This window comes from Takifugu flavidus, chromosome 18, assembly GCF_003711565.1.
Source record: "Takifugu flavidus isolate HTHZ2018 chromosome 18, ASM371156v2, whole genome shotgun sequence".
Classification (NCBI taxonomy): Eukaryota; Metazoa; Chordata; class Actinopteri; order Tetraodontiformes; family Tetraodontidae; genus Takifugu; species Takifugu flavidus.
In genome coordinates, this window is record NC_079537.1 from 3840356 (window position 1) to 3863649 (window position 23294).

At 47.0% G+C, this 23294-nt stretch overlaps 1 protein-coding gene across 4 annotated transcripts; it reads left to right on the forward strand.

Moving 5' to 3' along the window:
* The first annotated feature begins 134 nt into the window (after nucleotides 1-134).
* On the forward strand, nucleotides 135-23294 carry ep300b (E1A binding protein p300 b). Of its 4 annotated transcripts, none has more exons than XM_057014480.1 (30): nucleotides 135-1963; nucleotides 3366-3976; nucleotides 5055-5216; nucleotides 5312-5624; nucleotides 5891-6004; nucleotides 6373-6615; nucleotides 6787-6892; nucleotides 7278-7403; nucleotides 7493-7610; nucleotides 7729-7912; nucleotides 8242-8319; nucleotides 8694-8779; nucleotides 9282-9434; nucleotides 9696-10166; nucleotides 10368-10604; nucleotides 10760-10946; nucleotides 11431-11582; nucleotides 13281-13520; nucleotides 13606-13694; nucleotides 14732-14842; nucleotides 15178-15234; nucleotides 15531-15608; nucleotides 15860-15927; nucleotides 16123-16273; nucleotides 16566-16826; nucleotides 17080-17245; nucleotides 17489-17656; nucleotides 17750-17911; nucleotides 18479-18760; nucleotides 18840-23294. In XM_057014480.1, exons 1-30 carry the CDS (start codon nucleotides 1870-1872, stop codon nucleotides 21960-21962), a joined length of 8391 nt encoding a protein of 2796 aa, XP_056870460.1. In that variant the 5' UTR covers nucleotides 135-1869; the 3' UTR covers nucleotides 21963-23294. The 4 variants fall into 4 exon arrangements, with proteins under 4 accessions (XP_056870460.1, XP_056870461.1, XP_056870462.1 ...); XM_057014481.1 differs by having other exon boundaries at nucleotides 14762-14842; XM_057014482.1 differs by having other exon boundaries at nucleotides 11431-11549.

Consider the following 23294-nt stretch of genomic DNA (forward strand, 5'->3'; position numbering starts at 1 on the left):
CCCCTACAGATCATCACCGAGCGCTGGCTCGAGCCCGGAAGCGCTTTACGGACATTCCCGAACCCCCACGAAGACTCCCCTCTTCTTCTCCCCCTCCCTCCCCCATTCACGCCTAATGTCGTCGTCCCCCCCCACTCCGCGCGCGCCGCCTCCCCTTCCCCCCCGTATCAGAGGAGTAGAAACAACAAGCCGCCATTTTGTTCATGCGGGCAGACGGTCAGAAACAGGAGGAGATAACCGAGAGTAGGAGCGACTCCACTTGGAGAAAGCGACCGCTCCGTGAACCGTCGCGGCCAGAATCGGCGGAGAACTCTCCCCTGTCCGCGCCGCCGGCAGAGCGACAGCATCGGCATAAAGATAAGACGTCAGAGGACGGAAATCCGCGTTGGTGATAGAGACGTGCGTGCATGAGAAGGAAATACTTTGAAAAATCCAAGGAAGGGGGGTGTTTGCGGAGAGAGGCGGAAGAGGGCAACACACTCTCGCAACGAAGAGGAAAAAACAAGCAAAAAAGGGCAAATATCAACATGAAATACAACCATGTCTTCGTCGCGGAGGAAGGGAAGAGTCCGCATAGACGATTATATAAATAAATTGCTGCCGGGCAGACGGGAGAGGTGGAAATAAAGACTGGTTTAAAGAAACGGGAGAAATTACCAGCATCAACCTCCATCACAAAGAGTCAATGAGAGGATTTTGTCAGCTCACAAATATTTAAGAGGGGGTGTTAACGCCACTGTTTCAATCTGAAGCTTCCCGAAAGCCAGAATTTCTCTGACTCGCCGTCATTTAAAAAAAAAAATCACATTTGTGATTCCGTTTTTTGGGGAGGTTTGGGACCTTAATTTTTTTATCTCCTCATTTTTGTTTTTATTTCCTCCCCCAGCCAGGATAGCCCATTACCAGTTTTGCCAGAATATTAACTATTCTCCACGGCACGAATGAAGAAGCTTCTCTGGAGCACAAGATAAGTACCCCCCCCCCTGCAAAATAAAACTAATTGGATCAATCTGACTGCCCGCTGATTGGCAATCTGCAGCGCGATTGCCCTCATAAAATACTCTGCCAATTCATTAAACTTCGTATGCTGCTCCTTTGTCAAGACTATTAACTTTAACCTTTGTTTAAAACATTTGCAGACTGCAACTCGTGCAAAAAGGGGTTGCAACAACCAAATGTGCAATTACAGTGAGCTCTGTCTCTACCCGGTTTGTGGCACGACCACACGCTAAAGTGCACGTAGAATTGACCATGCATATGCAAAGGAAAGGACACTCGTGGAACGTAGATCGGCACTGGTTCTGAGGCGTCGTTTCAGGTGATTTCGGGTTGGATCCCGCATTTTACTCCCTTTTATGCAAAGTGAAATCGACCAAATTTTTCATGCAACCGAGCGTTTACCGCTGCATGAGGGGGACCTCCACAAGTTAAACCAGGACCCGCTCGCACCTCCGTGCCCAGGCTGAGGCAGCCCATATCTCAGCGAACCGCACCTGAGACACTGGACTCTCTGCACGACCGGGTCCGGCTCGGCGGACGGCTTCCTGGGACGTTTTTGTGACACCGAAGAGGCTACATGAGGTTGTCAGAGGGCCGCACGCTTGCCTTTTTTCCCGACTCCACCTTCCCACCTCCTGTTCAAATCTGCGAGGAAACCATCTCCGACAGGGGAGGGGGGCCGATATCTGCAGAGTGAACCGGGAGGGAGATCCGAGAACCAGTTCAACATTGCTGTAGTATCCCCTACCGTCCCCCAAGCGGTGGGGGAGCGATCAGAGCGTTCCCCTAAACTAAAAAAGGGGAAAAAACCTAAACGGATTACGCCTGACCCTTGTGGATTTACTCCATTTTTTTTAATTGGTGAAAAATATGGCCGATAATGTCCTGGACTCCGGTGCGCCTTCAGCCAAGAGGCCCAAACTATCCTCCCCTGCCCTCTCGGTGTCTGCCAGTGATGGGAATGGTAAATATTTTAATGCTTTTATAATTTTGAGCTACATAAAATGACTAGTGTTGACTATTGTGCGTCCATTGCTGGTCATTAGAGGAAGTCACTGTGGAGTTTCACACAGACTTAGTAATGTCTGTGAGAGCTGTTTAATAATTAATGCTTTAGATTTTTGTTGGAATGTTTTATTTTAAGAGAAACGAAGGGGTTTAAGTTTTAGACCGCCAAAAATTTTAAACAATTTGGGCTGAAAAAAAAAAACTTTTTCAGCGGTGATGTTTTGATGTGTTAGCCTCTCTGGGCTAACTAGCTACTAACTATAATGTCCACCTCCAAACAATGGAAGAGTCGAGTCACCCCGGTTTAGTTTAAAAGTTGCCCGATGCCCACAAGCGCTTATAAATTAGAATACCGAGACCACAAGCCCATAAAACACCTGGCTTTATTAAAACCCTGCAGATGGGGGGAAGCTTCTTTGTGAAATGTATTAAACCAAGACTAACGGTATAACGAGCGAGCTCGGCTGCTAGCTAACGATAGGACGGTAACCCTGCTGTCCACCGGCTCAGCTGAGCTCGGTATCTGTTTAGCAAAGGCAAGTTAGGGACCAAATAAATACCAGCTTGAATCTACTGGTAATTTGAGTTCTCTTTGGTGGGAAACGGACCGTTCGTAGTAGAAGTAATAGGCTACTTAGGTTTCGAGCCATTCTTGTCGCGGGCAGACAACTTGCTGTTTTCATTTAACCGTGGTATACTAGCACTATGGTATACTAGCACTGTGGTATACTAGCTAGCCATTGTTCCACACTTGATTAAAGTTGTGCTAAAGCGCCGCATCGAGACCAAGTTGTGCGACCATTTGCACTGTTGCCGCGTTTTGCTCAAATGCCCCCGGGGAACGGCTTTTCATTTTGGCAATTGTACCTCCAACAAAGCCCTTTCTTGTACTCCCCCATTGTCCGATTTAAACATTGAGCCGCACTTGTTGAAATTGACTTTGTGCAGTGATTCGGCACTCAACGTGCACAACACAACCATGTTCCTGCGACCTGTTATAATTTCCCATTTTGAGACGTGCATTTCATCAGTCGACTGTTGGAATCTCGACCTTAAAGGGAAATAATGGGTGTTTGGTTGACTAAACTGCGCAAAATCTTTAAAGTAGCTTTGATTTCTTGCATTTTTCTGGGAGGCTATTGTTTGACATGTTTATTTTCCTACAGCATTTGGTCTCATAATAGGGGTAGAATGGGGTAAAATGAGTAAATTTTACTTTTATCTCATTAGGTTCTAATGCTAGTTCAGTTTTTTGAGATAAGAACTTCTGTAATTACACAACACCTACATTTCTGTCAAAATTCCCCTCTGCTTCAAATGATATCACTAAGATTCTTTTTTTCTTTTTACGTGTGTAGATTTTGGATCACCCTTTGAGTTGGAGCAGGACCTTCCAGATGAGCTCATCAGTTCTGCAGACCTCGGTCTATCTAACGGAGGGGATCTCAGCCAACTTCACACTAGTCTTTCAGGACCTTTAGGGGGGCTGGGATTGGGCGGGCAGGATGCCGCATCAAAACACAAACAGTTATCTGAGTTATTAAGAGCCGGTGCGCCATCACAACAGGGTGTCCCTGCCTCCAACAGCACAGCACCCGGGGCTCCCATGGGGATGATGGGGGGAGTTGGAGTCTCCCCTGGTGGACCCCAAGGTATGCATCCCCACGGCCAGCCACAACAACCCGGATTGATGCCGCAGGTTGGGATGGTTGGGGGGGTGGCGGCGCTCAGTCGGGTTGCTGCCATGATGGGTACCCAGAAAGGCAATCCTGGACAGCAGCCGCATGGAATGATGGGTGGGCAAGTAATGAACGGCTCGCCGAGAATGGGTTACCCCGGCAATACGGGAATGGGTAACAACAGCAATCTGCTAGCAGATACGCTGCAGCAGCAGCAGCAAGGTGGCCAGCAAATGGTACCTGGGGCTCAGGCAACGATGAGACCACAGCAACCAGGAGCATTGAACAAGGTATGTCCACTAAATCTACTCAGAGACGTCGCTCCGTAGTGTTCCTACTGTCGACCGGTTATTTTCAGAAGGCCTCCAGGCTTTCAGTAAGAATGGTTTTGTATATAGGTGTTTGTTGTTTATGTTTTACAGGGAGTAGGTTCACACGTGAATCTGGGCCAGGTTCCCTCGGCTACCATGAACGTTTGTCCGTCCTTGCTTGCCTCCATGCACAGCCGTACCAGTCGCACCCTCATGAAAAAGATTTCAGGCCCACTGAGAACACACCTAACAACTTTACACACAGAGCCGCACTTTAAAAACATCTTTTCATCAAGTTGATCTCGCATTTATTCCAACCAGCGTGATTCCCATTTGCTGCCTTTTTGTGGGGGAACAATCATAAATAAATTTATCCTCTGCACCGCGCAGAAGCCCACATCATCAAGCTGATGCCGGACTGGAATGGAACAGGTTTTATTGTGTGACTGCACTTTAAGATACTCTCACAGGTGATGCTTTGACAGGTTGGGTGGAAAGATGTTGGGGTTTTTTGCAATCTGTCAGTTCAGAAACCGTGGAGTAATTCTGCAGTAATGCTCCTATGCAGCCGCTGAGGACAGCTTTCTAGAGCAGGTGCAAATGTGGTTTCATGTCAGGCCCACAGACGCACCTCTGTTTTCTCTGCGGCTTGATGGTTAACCCACATGTTCATCACGTCCCACAACAGTTACAATCGTACTGTAAAGGTGTGAATCAGTATCGCAAATGATGATGGGAAATACTTTGGCAGAACGGGTCTCATGACTGCAGCAGCAAAAGCAGCAGCAAAAGCAGCTTTTTGAGATTTTTCTGATCATCCTGCAGTTGCTCGGTGCACCAGTACCGTGTCACCATCATCTACATTCACTGCCTCTCCCCCCCCCACCTTTGTTTTTCTGCTTTTCACTCAGAGGTATCAAATAAAAACAGATTCGTCACAATCAAGTAACAATTATCACCTCATGTGTCATTGTTATGCCGTTGAAATCAATTTAGATGAAAAATGGCAGCATATTATTTCTATAATTTGTATTGTTGCCTTGTCTTGTGTTTCTAGATGAACATGATGGCCAATACTGGGCCCTATGCTGGGCCGTACAGCCAGTCTGCAGGCCAGGCACTGCCTGGAGCAGGGCTGGGATCGCCGCTCCAGAATAAGGCAAGCATGCCAAACATGCTTAATCAGTTCAATGTGGACAAGAAGACGTTACCTGGGATGGTAAGTTTCTGTCTCCTCAGGCTGATAGAAATTTGTAGCCATTTGTACTGAAGCTACTCCAGGTTCGCCCTTAGCAACATGCTCTATCTCTTCAGCCCTCACAGCAGCAGGAGCAACAACCCGGAGCAGTCAGTGTTCCTGGTGGTGGTGCATCAGTAGCAGCAACAGGCGTGGGTCCGGTTGGTCTCGGTCCTGTAGGGGTTGGTCCCAGCGCAGGACCTCCAACAGCAGACCCAGAGAAGCGCAAGTTGATCCAACAGCAGCTGGTCCTTCTACTCCACGCTCACAAGTGCCAGCGGAGGGAGCAGGCCAACGGTGAAGTGCGACAGTGCAACCTGCCTCACTGCCGCACCATGAAGAATGTACTCAACCACATGACTCATTGCCAGGCTGGCAAGTCTTGCCAGGGTGAGCCTGTTTAATTAGGCTGACTAGTCTTTTTTTAGTCTTTAAGTTCTGTCAGAAAAGGTAAAAGGTTGTTCTTAAATAGTTTGACAGTTAGATCTGTATTTAATTTTTAATGAATAGCTCCTAAAGTTCATTTCTGAGACTTTATCTTTTCAGCTTAGTATTCATGCTCACATTTGCAATACCTTGTATGCCCCGTCCCCCCTTTCTTGTTTGTTCAATTGTCCTCCTCTCAAACGCCTCTTCCTCTGTTTTTTCTCCCACAGTGGCTCACTGTGCCTCATCCAGACAGATCATCTCTCATTGGAAAAATTGCACACGACACGACTGTCCTGTATGCCTGCCACTGAAAAATGCTGGAGACAAAAGAAATCAGCAATGTGAGTGTGCGTGCGGGCGTGTGCGCTTCCATCCTTCACCATTTTATTCAGAATGACTGATAATCAGTCAAAAATATTTTAATTGGCTGCTGCTCACCATTATGTCCAGATGATGTATTACTCTTAGCCACTAGCAGCTACATGCAGTAATTTGCTCCTGCAGGCAGCTTTTGTTTCTAGACCGGACCCAACCAGCAAAGTTGTACATGATTACATCGACTACTATTGGTCACATTGTGTTTAAAAGACTTTGTATTAAGTTAAAGTATTAGATAATCTTAATACCACCTCACTTGAAGTCCTAGAGCATCCTTTAGTAAAGCTGATGTTCACTCTACTTTACTTCTGTCCCCTCATTCTTTTGACAGCTCTTTTGAACAGTGCAGGAGTGGGTTTGGTGAATTCTTTAGGTGCTGGTTTGCCTGGTGGACAGTCCAACAATCCAAACCTGAACCCTCCCAACCAGATTGACCCCAGCTCCATAGAGAGGGCCTATGCTGCACTGGGTCTTACTTACCAAGGCAACCAGATGCCACAGCAGCCATCACAGCCCAACATGCCAACCCAGGGGCTGCAGGGTCAACCAGGAATGAGGGCTCTGAACTCTATGGGTTAGTTTGCTGTGCATATTCACTGCTGTTGTAACTTTGAACCTTATGATGCTTAACAGAATCTGATGTTAATGTTCCCAACAGTTCTGGCACTTTTGTGTTGCAAATGTGCACTCCTATGTAATCTGCATTCATAAGCACATCCAATTGTAAAAAACTATTTGCTTCCAGGTGGAAACTCGATGGGCGTTAATGGTGGAGTTGGTGTGCAGCCTCCCAACCAGCAGTCAGCCGTGCTTTCAAATGCAATGTTGCACAGCAACATGAATGCTCAGAGGTAGGGTTATATTGCATACAGTAATTCAGTCTAAATCATGTGGTAGCTGCTTCACTCATGGATAGAATCATCTCTATATGTATTTAAAGTCGAAAATAGCTATGTGGATGCATTCGGAACTGTTACACCAAGTTTGCACCATTTATCTTTGATTTGCAACGACTGGGTGACTTCACATTAGTGCTTTCAACATGGGCAAGATCATTTTCTGTTTCCTAATTTAATTTAAAAACCCAACACCTGTGGTCTTGGAAAAATCTGTACTCGCGTTTTGATGCGTGACACGATAAATCCAGTGCAAAACACAGTATAACTTTCTCTGGTGTGAGAATGAGTACTATGTTGGCTTCATCCCTTTGGCCTCATTGACTGTCACATTCCTCAGCTTGCTCAGTGATGGTGTGGCAAACGTGGGATCCATGCCCACGGCAGCGCCTTCTGCTGCAGGCATAAGGAAGTCTTGGCATGAAGACATCACACAGGATCTCCGCAACCATCTTGTCCATAAGCTGTAAGTCTGCCCTCCCTTTCCCCTGAATTGGACCAAACCAATTTGATGGTGAAATCATTTTCATTGTTTCTGTGCATGTGTGATTGCAGTGTACAGGCCATATTTCCTACTCCCGATCCAGCTGCACTTAAAGATCGGCGGATGGAGAATCTCGTGGCCTATGCCCGAAAGGTTGAGGGCGACATGTACGAGTCAGCTAACACTCGGGTGAGAAACCTGCACATAGTGTCTAAGGGCTTGAATGATGTTAGAAATAAGAAGAACTCTTTTGCTTAGTGTCATATGTGCAGAAATATCCTCACTTTTTGCCTGGTATTCTGTCCAGGGTGAATATTATCACCTCCTGGCAGAGAAAATCTACAAGATTCAAAAGGAGCTGGAAGAAAAGAGAAGGACCCGACTTCAGAAGCAGGGCATGATGCCAGGCCAACCTGGCATCCCCTCCCCGGGCCCCCCACAGGGGCCCCCAAGCATGGGTCAACCACCCATGGGTCCAGTTCAACCACCAAGTAAGCAGTTTTTACCTCTCTTGCACACTGATGAAATTGTGTGGGATCTTTTTAAGTTCTCTAAATATATCAAGTTACCCACAAAACCCCTGGATACACTTTGGTTTTGTAAGAATTAAACATGTTAGATTCCCAAAATAAAAACACGATAATTGTTTTAAAAAAACAACAACATAGCATTCAGTTGAAAATATTAAAATGTTTTTCTTGTCATTTTTAGGCCAGTTATTTTTTATTGTACTACCATAATATGCCGTAAATCTTAAACCACACAGATATTATAAATGTATTTAAACTTTGAGACAAAGTAACTTTTGAATTCTTATTAGACGGTCCCCACACTGATCCGTCCATGGTCCGACCAGCAGGGCCCACCCAGATGGTCAACAGGATGCAGAACCCAGCAGGTGCTGTGTTTAAAGCAAATCTGACCTTGAGTTTCCTTAATTATGATTAAATGAAAAGATTTTCCACAAATGTTTATTCTTCCATCTACCGCTGTTTTTTGTTTTAATTATAATAAATATTTTAGTTATTTAAAATGTGTGAATTAAGATCTGACAAGGACTAACGGGAGAAGACGCCGCCCCATTAAAACACACTGATGTTTCCTCAGCGCCGTGTCTTGGAGACAACACGGCACGGACGAAACAAACAGTGGAATGGTTGGCTGTTTTTAAGCTTCGCTCCATCTGTGAACCTTTCTGACTGTTCCTAGTAATAGTAATAGGAGCACTGCTACCAGTAATAATAACAATATCAACACTATGCTCATATGTAGGAATGAACCAGTTTGGCCAAATGGGGATGCAGTCGATGGGACAGGGGCCAACGCCTCCTCTTCCTCTAAATCCTTCAGGGAACCAGGTTGGTATTTGTTGCCATGTTACAGATTGCTTTAGGTTTTACAAGGTGAGCTACATCTCAAGATTATGTTATTATTGCAGCTCACTAATCTGGTTGAAGATTTTAATCAGATTAATAACCTCTGTGGAATAATTTACATAAATTACAATAAATTCCCGTTCATTACTGTTTTATTGTCAGGCCAAAAAGACTCCTGACAGAAAGCAATATTATGAGTTTTTTGTACTGAACCCTCGCATCAAGAGGGCCAACATGTTGATTAGAATGGTCCTTGTCCGCGTTTGCTCTGTTGTCTAATGGTATTGGAGCATCAACACTTTCCTGCACCTCTGTAAATTCTGTTAGACATTTGATCAATTGAATAATGCAAACTAATTAATCTCAACTCAACATAATAATTTGAAGGACCTAGATGTTTACATTTTTCGTATATGTACTGAAATTTCCACCATTTCCTGAAATAGTCTATTATAGTCTCTAAACACTCTTTTTTTCCCTTCAGATGAGTATGGGATCAACAAGGATCAGCCATCCCAATCCCACACAGTTACAGAACCAGTACCTCCCTCCAGGCCAATTTCCAGGGTCCAGTCCAGGTCGTGGTCCTGGTTCTGTTGGAATGAATCAGCCGGGTGCACAAACTGCTGTTCCAGTGGTAAGAAACGAGCCATAGTTCTTTATAGTCCAAGAACGGGTGGGACTGCACACCTGTTTAGGTCAGATTTTCTGTAAACGTGATGAATTGGAGTAAACGCTGTGTCATCAATTATCTGCGGGGATGCTTGTTTGATGCCATGGATTGCCATTGGCACTATTTAGACTAACCGGGATTAAATGTAATAGGTCAAAAGTTGTAGGCCAACATTTTATTGTCAATCACGGTGTGTTTTTTTTTTTCTTTGCCTCAACCCTTCAGAACCAGATGCCAATGCCACCCTCCCTCCCAGCCAGCAGCCCTGCAGCACAGTCCGCCTCCAATGCTCCAGGCTCTGGAACAGTAGGCTCCATGGGGCCCGGTAGTGCCAGTGGTGCTGGACCGTTGCCTAACATGTCTCCATCCACCACGTCCACCCAGTCCAACGTCTACCCCCACTGTCCGCCCATCCGAACAAACTCCCCCTCTCCTGCCCGCAGTTTAACCCCTCAACCTCGTCAAACGCCTCCTCCTACGATACCCCGCTCTCAAACCCCACAGCCACAGACACCAGGCACGCCCCAGCAACCTCCACAACAACAGGCTTCACAGCAGCAGCTATTGGGCCAGACGGGGATCTCTGAAAAGGCCAGTCAGCTGGGGGCTGTGGCTGCCTCAGGTCCCCAAGCAGGTCCTGCATCCTCAGTGCCTAGTCAAAATGCTCATGTGCCATTGCAGTTGCCACAGACACCAGTGAGTAAATTGTTGCCTTTTCTCTATATAACATAACCTTCCTTTCTTGTATTTATTGCTCTTTGAGAGAATAGAAAAACAGGTTTTCTAGGTTTTCTGTTCAGTCAGTTTCCAGAAACAGTTCATCTTAAACAACTTGTTCTAGATTCACACTTTTGAACATGGCTTGACTCTATCCATCCATCCATCTTTGTCCTCCAGCTATCTCCGAAGCCTTCCCTGACAGCAGATGGTCAGGTGTCCTCTCCAACCTCGGTCAACAGCAGTACTCAGCCAAGCTCCCTGCTCACTACAGGCGACGGTCTCCCACCCAGTCTAGAAGATATCAAAATAGAGGTGAAGAAGCAGGAAGAAAAGGAGGAGGAAGAGGACCAAGACGCCCACAGCCAAAAAGAGGGCAAAGGTCATCCGGAAGTGAAGACAGAGGAGAAACCAGAGGCAAGTTTGCTACAGCTCACATGGTGACATTGTTGTCTGGATCGTAAAAAAGTAACATATGCAATTTGTCTATTATGGTGTCTGCTTAGATTTATGATGTCTTTTTTTATTATTATTTTTTTTACAATTTCTTTTTAACAAATACTTTGACACAGATCAAAAAAGAAAAGGCGTTGGGAGTTGGGTGTAAAGAGGAGCCCATGGACGCAACTTCATCCTCCGTGTCAGTAACAGATGAGGAAAAGAAGCCAGATATAAAGAAAGAGCCTAAAGAGGAGGAGGAGGGAGTGCGATCCACAGGCCTCAACAGCTCCACACCCAGTTGTCAGAGTAAGAAGAAAGGTAATTCTGAAATGTCTTAATTTTAAACTTTTTTTCTTTCATTCTAGAAATTCATTTATTTTCCCTGTTCCTTCTTTGGTTGATGTTCATCTAAATGTTTGTTAGATTTTACAGCAAAGTCCAGAGATAAAAGGCAAATCACCTCAGTTTAAATAGTATTTAGTCAGTGAAATCAAGGCTTAATTAAAAAAAATGGGATCATTACCCTCTCAGAAGGCATGTGTTGATGGATAACACAGCAAATAGTTGTAGCATGTGAGCAAAAGCACCCATGCTACATTTCGTCTAATAAATATTTAATGGATGAATAATTTGCTGTGGTGAGATCATGAGAAAACACAAGAGCAAGAGAAAAAAATCCGGTTCCCTCCAGGTTGAAATGGTGTTCAGTCGCTTAAGATTTAGCATGAAAACTTTTTTTTGTTTACATGTGCTCTGTAGATGCACTGTGCCCTTCTTAATGTATAATTCTGCCCTCTTCCAGTCTTTAAGCCAGAGGAGTTGCGTCAGGCTCTGATGCCCACCCTGGAGGCTTTGTACCGACAGGATCCAGAGTCCCTTCCCTTCCGCCAGCCGGTGGACCCCCAGTTACTGGGAATACCTGTACGTATTCGAACTAGTAACAAATCTAACCTGGTAAGGGACTGCACTGGCTGACATTTTGTTTTAATTCTTCAAAAAAGTTTGTTCTTTTTTTTTGTTCACTCCATTTTTCTTTCGCTTAGTTCTTCAATTGCATGACGGATAAAAGATTTTTCATTGTGTGTGTGTGTGTTTGTAAATCAAAGCAGTGACTCATGAGCATTTAACTGTTGTGATGACACAACAGTTCTTGATTTGGCTGAATAAGGAGAAATAATAATCTATATATTTGCCAATACTGGGACCAGATGATCCAGATATGCCGACTGCTGCATAATTTGCAATTAGCAGCGATTAGACGGATACTTAAATGGCAAACCCCATCCTGACGAGGTATGCACATGTCAGACGAACCGAGGAGCCTTTCCAAATGGATTGAATACAAATCAGATGGTAATTTATAGTGTTAGCAGTCACATCTGCATGCACACTTGGCCTAAATTGAAAGTCCTATTTCAGAAACCTAATTTAAAATTGAGTTGAGTACATGTGCAGAGCTAATGCTAGCACAGTGTTGTCAAAATCCATTGCTTTCATTTACCACACTTAATCTTTGCCCATTACATTTAGGTTTTAATTGATATTTTATATTTAATTTTTTGTTGCTTCCTCTCAAGTTCAGTTCCTCACCAGTAGCTGTTTGACAATGTTCAAGTGAGCAGTGTCCAGTGGTGACTGTCAAGTTGCCCTCACTAGTTACATGAAAAATCACACAAAGTTACCTTGTCTCCAATTTGAAATTTGGTCCTCTGGCTCAAAAATGAATCAAAATTAAATGTTTCCATCAGGCCCTAGAACCACTGTGAAAGCCTAACGTTCTCTGAATAAAGACTAAAAAATTATGCTGAGACAGAGAACTTTTTTTGTGAAGTGCTTGTTAAAGCAGGTCAGCAAAGGTGGAGATGATGTTAACGAGAGAAATGAAAGAACTTCATCTCACCCTGTGATATTTGCTTCACCTTAACACTGTTGGGTTTTAGCTCTGCCATCTCGCAGCCCCTCATGCTGCTTTGTGGTTTTGTTGGCATTGTGAATGCCACCTGCTATATTGCTACGATGGTATGTTGTGTGCCTGTTGCTTTGGCCGCTGCTCTGTTCTTCTTGGTTTTGCACCCTGATTGCCTGAACTTTTGTTTTGTTTATAGCTAAGAATCTTTGTCATTGGCTATTTTACTGTGCTCTTTCACTGTGTGGCAAAAATATACAAACATGCTTTTCTTAAAGGCAATTAATGACTATTATTTTACCCGGATAAACCCAGGTTGCATTAGATACTCGCATATTTCAAAATCACCTGAAGTTGACAGAGACATGTGGTGGTTCCCTGGTCCCTGGTCACAGCATGACAGGAACTAAAGGGTGCAAAGCAGAGAGCTAGAGGGCAGAAGTTGTTATGTTTCTCTGTTTGCACACACACCTTCTTCTCTGCAGTGCTCAACATTGTCCCCCTGCACCCTCTTGTCTCCCTACTCTGGTACCACCTGGTCAACGCTTCCATGACAACCTTGATATGACGACCACGATGATGCCGCCACCGCCGCTGTCGCCACCGCTGCTGCTCACACTGTTCTCCATCTCTCATCTTTTCCCATGGATGATGAAACCCCTTCCATCCAACCTCTGTTCTCTCCACTGTCTCCCCTTTCCCCTCTCATATCCCAAACTTTCGGATGACACCCCTTCCCCAACCAGGACTACTTTGACATTGTGAAGAACCCCATGGATCTGTCAACTATAAAACGGAAGCTGGATACCGGACAGTACCAGGAGCCCTGGCAGTACGTGGACGATATCTGGTTGATGTTCAACAATGCCTGGCTGTACAACCGCAAGACGTCCCGAGTCTACAAGTACTGCTCTAAATTAGCTGAAGTGTTTGAGTCCGAGATTGATCCGGTCATGCAAGGTCTTGGATACTGTTGTGGGAGGAAGGTGAGGAGAGTACATAAAATATCTGATTCATGTAGGTTTAGTCCAACACGTCTAACACTGACCTTTTTTTGTCTATTTGTTGTAGTTTGAATTTTCCCCCCAAACTCTGTGCTGCTATGGAAAACAGTTATGCACCATCCAACGTGACGCTGCTTATTTTAGCTACCAGAACAGGTACGTGTTGCGGGCATACTAGAGCACAAGCACACCCGGACCACAGACCAGTAACATGCAGACAGTATTAGGAATGAAGGTTGTGCCGTGATAAGATAGCAAGTCTGTCTTGTATTTTGCACGCTGCTGCCATTCGATAGGAAATAGAATCAATCCGTGCAATCACAGATGAGATTAATTTGGCTTCAACTTAATTACCCTGGCACCATCCACTTTCATAGTTTACTGTTTTAATTTATGTTGTCATTCATAAAGTGGGCTCCTGGCTTCAGTTAATTCTTTCATTCCTGGAACTGTTGTTTCCCACCGAGTGTACTTGCACAGCATGTGAGGAGATTTTCTGACATGGGTGAGGGAGGAATATCCAATGGAACTACCAGAAGTAAAGGTTCCCACTTTATAAATGAACTGAAAGGATGATGGGTCTCTTGCTTTATTTTTCTCATCCACCCTTTTTACGTGCAGAGACTCATATCCTCATTCCCCTTCTCCACTGCGCCTAGTGGTCTTTCATGTCGCTGTAATGTTGTTGTTGTTTACCACTGAACGTCTGATGCTAATCTTTGCTTTGCCTTGGCTCTCTGTCCTCTTGGTTGTTGTTGTTGTTTCGTCTCCTCCTGTTCTCCCTCCCCTCTCTGACCTCTCCATTGTCTTCATCTGACCTGTAACAAATGATTTCACGCCTCTTTTTTTTTTAAATATTCATTTTGAACCCTCTCCCCATCTCCCTCCCTTTCCCCTTTTCTCCTTCTCTCCCTCCTTTTTTAATGCTTGTGATGTCTGCATTGGCCTGTTTTGGTGTGACCAATCATCCACTCCAAAATTTACGTGCAAACTCAAAACGTCCGCCCACACAAAAACCCTGCATCACGATTGGCTGCTTCCTCCTGGCGACGACCTACCTTGCCCTCTGCCTCCTCCTGTGTGTCCGCCCCCTGGCCTGTCCTGCCCTGCCTGCCCTGCCCTGCCCTGCCCTGATTGGCGGCTGCTTCTTCGTGCCCTCTCTGTGATTGGCTGTGCTGATGGCGAACGTGTAGTTCACCAAAATATGGGCTTCTTGCTGACAGGTACCACTTCTGTGAGAAGTGTTTCAACGAAATCCAGGGCGAAAGTGTTTCCCTGGGAGATGACCCCTCCCAGCCCCAGACGTAAGTACTGCTTGAAATGATAACAAAAGTCTTTGCGTGCACCTCTGTCAGTACCATTTAATTGCCTTTTTTTTTTACCAATTTGTTCTTGTTTTCTTTATTTTGAATAAACTAGGCCACTGTAATAGTTGCCGAAGGCTAATTTGTGGATAAAGTTTTGTTCTATGTTTGTATAGTTTGACATAGTCCTTTCCCCAGAGTGGTAGTGATAATGATGTAGCAATTGATGGATCCTGTGGGTGCAATTTGACATTCTGTAAACGTGAGATCAGAGTGAACTGATCTTTGGACCCTCTTTGCTTCTAGTAAATGTTACTTTCTGATATGTCTCACAGGTCCATTAACAAAGACCAGTTTCAGCGAAAGAAGAATGACACACTCGACCCCGAGTTGTACGGCAAATAAACCATTTATTTTTGTTTATAATTAGCACAGTGCATGCCACCATAGAATGTAGTGATCTTGTAGGATGAAGAATGGTTGAGGTGGTACCGTAGGGGATAAAACGAAGAAATAGTTTTGGTGTTTTTGTGGTGTTAACAAGTCTACTCTGGATAGTTGCCACAACTTTTACCAAGTTGTACTAAGTCTAAAGCTTGTGCAGAGCCTCAATCTTTAATGTATACAATGTTGCCTTATTAACACAGATTTTTGCATCTGCTGGTTTCTCTTGTCCGTCTGTTCACAGGCTTGTAGAATGTCTTGACTGTGGCCGCAAAATGCACCAGATTTGTGTATTACATAATGAAACTATCTGGCCATCGGGGTGAGTGTTCACACATGCACACACTCATGTTGTTTTGTGTTGGATGAAGAGATGTTTTACTCTCTGTAGTCTTTTAACTTTTAAATGAATCAAAAGCAATGATTAATGCTGATATCAGAACAGAGTTAAACCTGACGGCACATATTTCAGCCTGATGCAGTTCTATTTCCTCCATTTCATTTTATTAGTGATGATCATGATAAAGAGGGTTAAAGATGAAAATTTAACCTTATTATTTATCCCCTGAACAGCTTTGTATGTGACAACTGCCTGAAAATGTCCAATAAGACACGGAAAGAGAACAAATACTCCGCCAAAAGTAAGTGTATTTCATTAAAGACAGAATCCCAAAATGTTTAATTTTGAATTATGACCAGGAAAAATGGAAACGTGTGTAATTGGTCATCAATAGTCGGCGGTACGACTGGTCACATGGCAGCAATGACATCACCATAGTGTAAATAACGTGATTGTTCCTACCCTTTTTCTCTATTAACAAGTGTCTCTTTTTTAGGGCTTCCTCAGACCAAACTGGGGAGCTACCTGGAGACGAGAGTGAATGACTTTATCAAGCGGCAGAACCATCCTGAATCTGGCGAGGTCACGATCCGTATGGTCCATGTGTCAGACAAGGTGGTTGAGGTCAAGCCAGGCATGAAATCAAGGTAATTTCACTGCAAGTTTTCAGTGTATGTGAAGGAGAGGGCTACCATAAAACTGGGGTTCCAGTCATGAGCCTGTGGCAGGTTGCCTCCTGTACCTTGTAACTGTAAGTATATTAATTTAATAACTACCACCAACGCTATCCGGGAGCTCTCAGTTTGTTACAACTGCTTCCAAACCCTTTGTGTTGCTATGTATCCTGTGCGGTTCAGATGAAACACCCAGGTAAAGTAAGACAGGAAGCCACTGTGATCTGTTCTCTTAGCCCACGCGTCTTTTGTTTCCTTTTTTCAGGTTTGTTGACAGCGGAGAGATGGCCGAGTCCTTCCCGTACAGATTGAAAGCGCTGTTTGCATTCGAGGACATCGATGGGACAGAAGTGTGTTTTTTCGGCATGCACGTGCAAGAGTACGGCTCCGACTGTCCTCCCCCCAACCAGAGAAGAGTGTACATCTCTTACCTGGACAGTATACACTTCTTCAAGCCACGGCACCTCAGGACTGCTGTCTACCATGAAATCCTGCTGGGCTACTTGGAATATGTCAAGAGGCAGGGGTAAGAGGGGCAAAATAATATATATTGTAAAGGAAAACTCATTCATGTTTTGTAGTGTGACAAAAGATGTAAAGTCAGTGTCGTTCAAGTGTTAATAGCTGTGATATTTATATGCAAAGGGTGAAAAAGCCTGTTATTTAGTCTAAGGAAATGATATCCTGTGAAATATGCTTCTGTTATCCAGATTCCATGTGTTTTGTTTGCAGTAGAAATGTTTTTATGACGAATGCAACTTTTCCTGCCCGTGTGTCAGGTACACGACAGGTCACATCTGGGCGTGTCCCCCCAGCGAAGGGGATGATTATATCTTCCATTGCCACCCGATAGACCAGAAGATTCCCAAGCCCAAACGACTGCAGGAGTGGTATAAGAAAATGCTGGATAAAGCCGTTTCTGAACGCATCGTCCACGATTATAAAGTGAGTCATTTTATCTGTTGATGGTAAATGTTACGTCTCTGATTTTCATCTTTCATTTGTTGTCAGTCCGTTATGTTGACGAGTGGGTTACCATTTGTTTTAGCCTTTAGATTTGTTCAAAGCTAGCTGTGTTGTGCCCATTTAGTGGATATGATGAGTTAACATAGGTCCCATTTTTGATTACTAATCTAAAGAAATTTTAAATGTGTAAAAACTCCGGCACTGTCTTCCTCTTTCACACAGGACGTCTTCAAGCAGGCAACAGAAGATCGACTGACGAGCGCCAAGGAGCTGCCGTACTTTGAGGGGGACTTCTGGCCCAACGTGCTTGAGGAGAGTATTAAGGAGCTGGAGCAGGAGGAGGAGGAGCGGAAGAGAGAGGAGAACAACACTTCCAACGAAAGCACCGACGTGAGTCAGGCAGAGGGTTGAGTGCACTGCCTGGAACTTTGCTACGACAAAATTATGATTGTTTTATTTACACCGACTTCAAAACATTTGCAGGCCACAGACGGAGACAGCAAAAATGCCAAAAAGAAAAATAATAAAAAGACGAGCAAGAACAAGAGCGGACTGAGCCGAGCCAACAAGAAGAAACCGGGGATGCCTAATGTTTCCAATGATCTTTCCCAAAAGCTCTACGCTACCATGGAGAAGCATAAGGAGGTGAGATTCACAGGCAGAGTTGCTTTTCTGGTTGCTCACACACACACACACACACACCACACACACACACACACACACACACACACGGGCTGATGATTTTCACTGTAAACATGGATGCGAAGCACCAAAGAGCCCTCCAGGCAGTTTGTGCCTTATATTTAGTGGAAAAGAAGAAGCTACTCTGGTCCCGTTGTTCATGCCGCCGTTGCTATGGTCACCTCTGCACTCGTTGGCTGGAGCTCTTTTTACATCATTGTCTCCTGACTGGACCTTAAGCCTGATATCCAGGTTTCGGCGCCAGTTGGGTTTCAGTGTGTTCCCTCTTCACAACTTAGTTGTTGTCAACTGTCCGACTGCCTCACCCTGATTTGGGGAGGGGAGCAACAGCCAGGCGGCGACCTTACGGATGCACTAAAATCGTGTTTATTTAGGTGAATTGACATCTACTGTAAAAAGAGGCGGTGCTTTAATTTCCATTCAGTTGATGCTTTATGGTGATAACAGCTAATAAAGGTGAAAGTGCTGAATCAAAAACCAGGCGGCTGATCCTCGTTCTTCAATTTCCAGGTCTTCTTCGTTATCCGCCTCATTGCTGTTCCGACGGCCAATTCGCTGCCCCCCATCACCGACCAGGACTCGCTGATGGCCTGCGACCTTATGGACGGCCGCGACGCCTTCCTGACCCTGTGCAGGGACAAACACTTGGAGTTCAGCTCTCTCAGGAGGTCCAAGTGGAGTTCCATGTGCATGCTGGTGGAGCTGCACAGTCAGAGCCAGGACCGCTTTGTTTACACTTGCAATGAATGTAAACACCACGTGGAAACCCGCTACCACTGTACTGTCTGTGAGGTGAGTGCAGAGAGCGTTCATCCAATTCTTATTATCGCTCTATTAAATATTCTAAATGTTCCATCTGTTTTTGTTTCAGGACTATGACTTGTGCATCACTTGCTACAATACTAAAGGTCACGTGCACAAGATGGACAAGCTGGGACTTGGACTGGACGATGACAGCAACAACCAGGCTGCTGCATCCACCCAGAGCCCGGGAGACTCTCGTCGCCTCAGCATCCAGCGCTGCATCCAGTCGCTGGTGCACGCCTGCCAGTGCCGCAACGCCAACTGCTCGCTGCCGTCCTGCCAGAAGATGAAGCGCGTGGTGCAGCACACGAAAAGCTGCAAGCGCAAGACCAACGGCGGCTGCCCCATCTGCAAGCAGCTCATCGCTCTGTGCTGCTACCACGCCAAACACTGCCAGGAGAACAAGTGTCCCGTCCCGTTCTGCCTGAACATCAAGCAGAAGCTGCGGCAGCAGCAGCTGCAGCACCGACTGCAGCAGGCCCAGATGTTGCGGAGGAGAATGGCGAGCATGCAAAGAGTGGGGCAGCCAGCCGGAGCACCCCCGATGGGCTCCGAGGTTGGACTCCCATCACCAGGGAACAACGGCACTACAGCACCGAGCACCCCAACATCTGGTGGAACTCAACCCCCAACGCCTCAGACCCCAACTCAAGCGATGCCCGCGGCCCCCCAGCAGGGTTTGGGCCCAATAGCTGGTGTCCAGCAGCAGCAGCAGCAGCAGCAGCCAGGCGGGGTGCCCGCGCAGCACCCCCTTCACTATCAGTTCCAGCAGATGGGCAGCGGAGGTGGTGGGGCTGGGGGGGTGATGAGCTCCCCCCAGCATCAGCAACAAATGCTTCCCCATGTTCAACTGCAGCAGCAAAGCGGAGCGGGGACGAAACCTCAGCAGCTTCAACAGCATCACAACAACATGCCGCTATATGCTAACAGACCCCCCGGGTCCTCCCCAGTCCATCAGTCCCAGGGCAAACCGATCCTTGGTTCCGTGACACCTCCCCAGCAGCAGCCCGGCGCCCCCATGATGCCTGGAAATATCGTAGGCCAACATCCTCCCAGTCAGCCTCAGGGCCAGGCCCCTGTTTCACAGCAGCAGCAGCAGCAGCCCCCCCCACCTGGGCCCCCACCCGCAGCGGTGGAAATTGCAATGAGAATCCAGCAAGTTGCCGATGCCCAAAGGAAGATGGCTCTGCAGAGACAGGCAGGCTTGATGCCGCCTCACCACCAACAAGGCCAGGGCCCCCCAATGGCCATGGGACACACGGGGCCAGGAGGGATGGGGGCGTCGCAGGGACTTCCTCCACAGGCCCCCGCCCCAGTGGCCGCCGCCCGGGCGCACATGGATCAGGCCCAGAGCGGTCCACAAGTGATGATGGTCGGTGGCGGCGGAGCCATGCAGCAGCAGCCCCCCCAGCAGGGTAACCCCCCCCACGGCCAGCTGCCCCCTCAGGTACAGCTCCAGCAGCAGCGGATGAACGCCCCGCACCAAAACCCTCAGCAGCAGTGGGCAAACCAGGGGATGGCGCCCCAACAGCGGCAAGCTCTGATGAACCAAATGGGACATCCCGGGATGATGGCGGCGCAGCAGCAGCAACAAATGATTCAACAACAACAACACCACCACCAACAACAACAACAACAACAACAAAGTCAGGGCCAGGCTGCCCTGATGAGCATATCCCAGCAGCAGGGTGCTGTTGGTGGCGTTCAGGCAGGCGCAGCTCCTGGAGCCACCGGTGTAGCTGGGATGGTTCCTCCCGGTGGGAACATCCCACAGGCAGCTCTCCAGGAGCTGCTGAGGACCCTGCGCTCACCCAGCTCTCCACATCAGCAGCAGCAGGTGCTCAACATCCTGCGCTCCAACCCGCAGCTCATGGCAGCCTTCATCAAACAGAGGGCCTCCAAATATAAAGGAGGCCCAGGCGGAGGCCCCGGAGCCACAGCGGGGCCTATAGTTAACGTCATGACAGGAGGAGGCCCGCAGGGGAACATGGGCGCCGCGGGGCCCGGGCAGCCGGGCCTGCACATGGGGGGACAGGGGCCCAATGTCAACATGGCCGCCATGACCCAGCTACAGCAGCAGAGGCCAATGCTCAGCAGTTTGCAGCAGCAGCAAGTGTCGGCTCTCCAGCAGCAGCAGCAACAACAACAACAACAGCAACAACAACAGCAGCAGCAGCAACAACAACAACAGCAGCAGGGCGTTGGGAGGGGCCTGCAGGGCCAGGGGCCCCAGATGGGAAACATCAACAACCCCCAGTTTAGAGAGATGCTCATAAGACGCCAGCAGCAGCAGCAGCAGCAGCAGCAGCAGCAGCAGATGGTGAATCATGTGCAGTTCCAGGCCCCACAGGGCCAGGGTTACCTGGGACAACCAGGAATGCCACCGCCTCCAGTGGGCCAGGGCCCTTCAGGAGGGCCCCCCCTTGGCCCTCAGCAGCCTGGGGGTCCCCCAGGACAGCAGGGTTACGCCGGCGCGGTGCCCCAGCAGCAGGCCTCCGTCGCCCTTCAGCAGAGGCTCCAGCACCAGCACCACCTCCAGATGCAGCAGCATAACGCCCTGTCCGGCCTGCCGGGGGGGGAGACGGGCGGGGGGGTGGGGGGAGGTCCTCAACAACCACCTCAAGCCCCTCAGCCGGCTCAGAGCAGCCCCGCGCCTCCATCTTCCCTGCTGCAGCAGGCCTTCCACCAACGGCTGCTCCAGCAGCAGCAGCAGCAGCAGCAGCAGCATCTGGGCCCGGGGGGGTCACCAGCCCAACACAATAATCCCATGAGTCCTCAGCAGCCCCAGATGTCCCCCCACCCACATCTGCAGGGCCTGGCTAACCAGGTGCGGTCCCCACAGCCGTCGCCCCGTCCTCAGTCCCAGCCCCCGCACTCCAGCCCGTCCCCCCGCTTGCAGCCCCAGCCCTCCCCACATCACATCTCTCCACAGATGCAGACGGGCTCCCCACACCCCAACCATCTGAACCAGCATCATCCCGGGATGGTGGTGCCTCCACAACAACAACAACAACAACAACAACAACAACAACAAACAGCCCAGCAACAGAACTCTATGGAGCAGTTTGGGGCGGAGCACAGCGCCATGCTCTCTCAGCTGAGCAGCATGACCGGTCTCCACAGGCCGGGGGGGGACGGCCAGGACCCGCTGGGCCAGAACATGAATCATAATCCATTAAACATTATGTAGGAACTCTTTAACATTTTGAGTTGAGCCAAAATGCTCTGATCTTTCGCACAAACTGCACTCACCCAGGACAGTGTTATTGTTATCACTTAGCCTTTTTTTATACTATTATTAAATGTTATTTAAAATGTTTTCAATAAAGATGCATTGAACTGAACTTCCTATGGGAGATGAACAATAAATCCAGCAGTCGTTAAATAAATTAGAATAAATGAATTGTAAGTTATTGCTGTTAATATATATTTTTTTGCCAATTGTGGACAAAAAAAGGGTGGTGGTTTCTTACGTCCCCCCCCCCACCCCCCCGCTTCCACCTGTTATCGAATAAAAAAGGCGGTATTTTTGGTGGTTTGGGGGATTAATAGGAGTAATTGCCTTTTAAAGAAATGTTTTTAAGATTTTAGAAATGGTTGAGAGTTAAAGAGGGAGGATTTAATGCAAAGATTCTTTTTTTTTTTGTACTGTTTCATTTCCCATCGTTTGTTTTGCAGAATAATGTGGATGATTATTAATGTTAATCCAGACATGTTGCATATCCTCTTTTTCTAATCGGATTGCTTTATTTATTTTATTTTCAGGGGTTGGGGGTGTTATGTATCCTGAGAGGTCTTCATATAGAAATCTATTTTTGTTATTGACTATTTGATGGGGTAGCGGATATTACATTTCACTTTAGAAGTGTTTAGTTGGGTCTTGGAATCGTCGAGCGTCAGTGTTTATTGCAGTGGTTGAGGGTTTGCCGCTGTGAGTTCCAGATGTTGACTGGACGCGCTGAGGCGTCCCGATCACCTGCGTGGGACGTCGCTCGTGCTGGACTTTACCCTCGCAAACATGCAAACCCTCTCCCTTGAACGCCTGCGCACTCCTTCCTTCAAAGACGTTTATTTTGGAGCACTGGAGCCTCGGGGAGGGGAGCTGCACACCTGTGTGCCTGTAACATTTTCAGTTCCAGGGCTGGGATGTTGAATCTTGGGCGGGGTGGGCATTTTAGTGTTTTTAGAATTCTACTGGGTTTTTGTTTTGAGTAAACGGAGGATTTCAATCCAAATGAACTGTGTTGCACAGAAATGAGGAAAAAGGAGGAGACGCGAGCAGTTATTTTTCCTCTTTCAGCCTCGACCCCTTTGCTGCTTCCCGTGGACTTAAAGCCCCCGACCTTCCAACTCTTTCTCTTTCTCTGGTGTAATTTGTTTTCCCGCCCCTCCCAAACTTCATCATCCTCATCTTTCTGCTCAGAACTTTGGAAGTTTAATTTAATTTTTTTTTACTGTACAAAGGAAACAAACTGTGGACTCGAATACTTTTTTTTAAGTAATAAAATACAAATTACCAACA

Bases quoted from the DNA above. Each gene is read 5' to 3' on its own strand.
- ep300b (XM_057014480.1), top strand. From the start codon at position 1,870: ATGGCCGATAATGTCCTGGACTCCGGTGCGCCTTCAGCCAAGAGGCCC. The intron at 5,217-5,311 runs GTAAGTTTCTGT...CTATCTCTTCAG, and splicing joins AGAAGACGTTACCTGGGATG to CCCTCACAGCAGCAGGAGCA. The intron at 7,404-7,492 runs GTAAGTCTGCCC...GTGTGATTGCAG, and splicing joins AACCATCTTGTCCATAAGCT to TGTACAGGCCATATTTCCTA.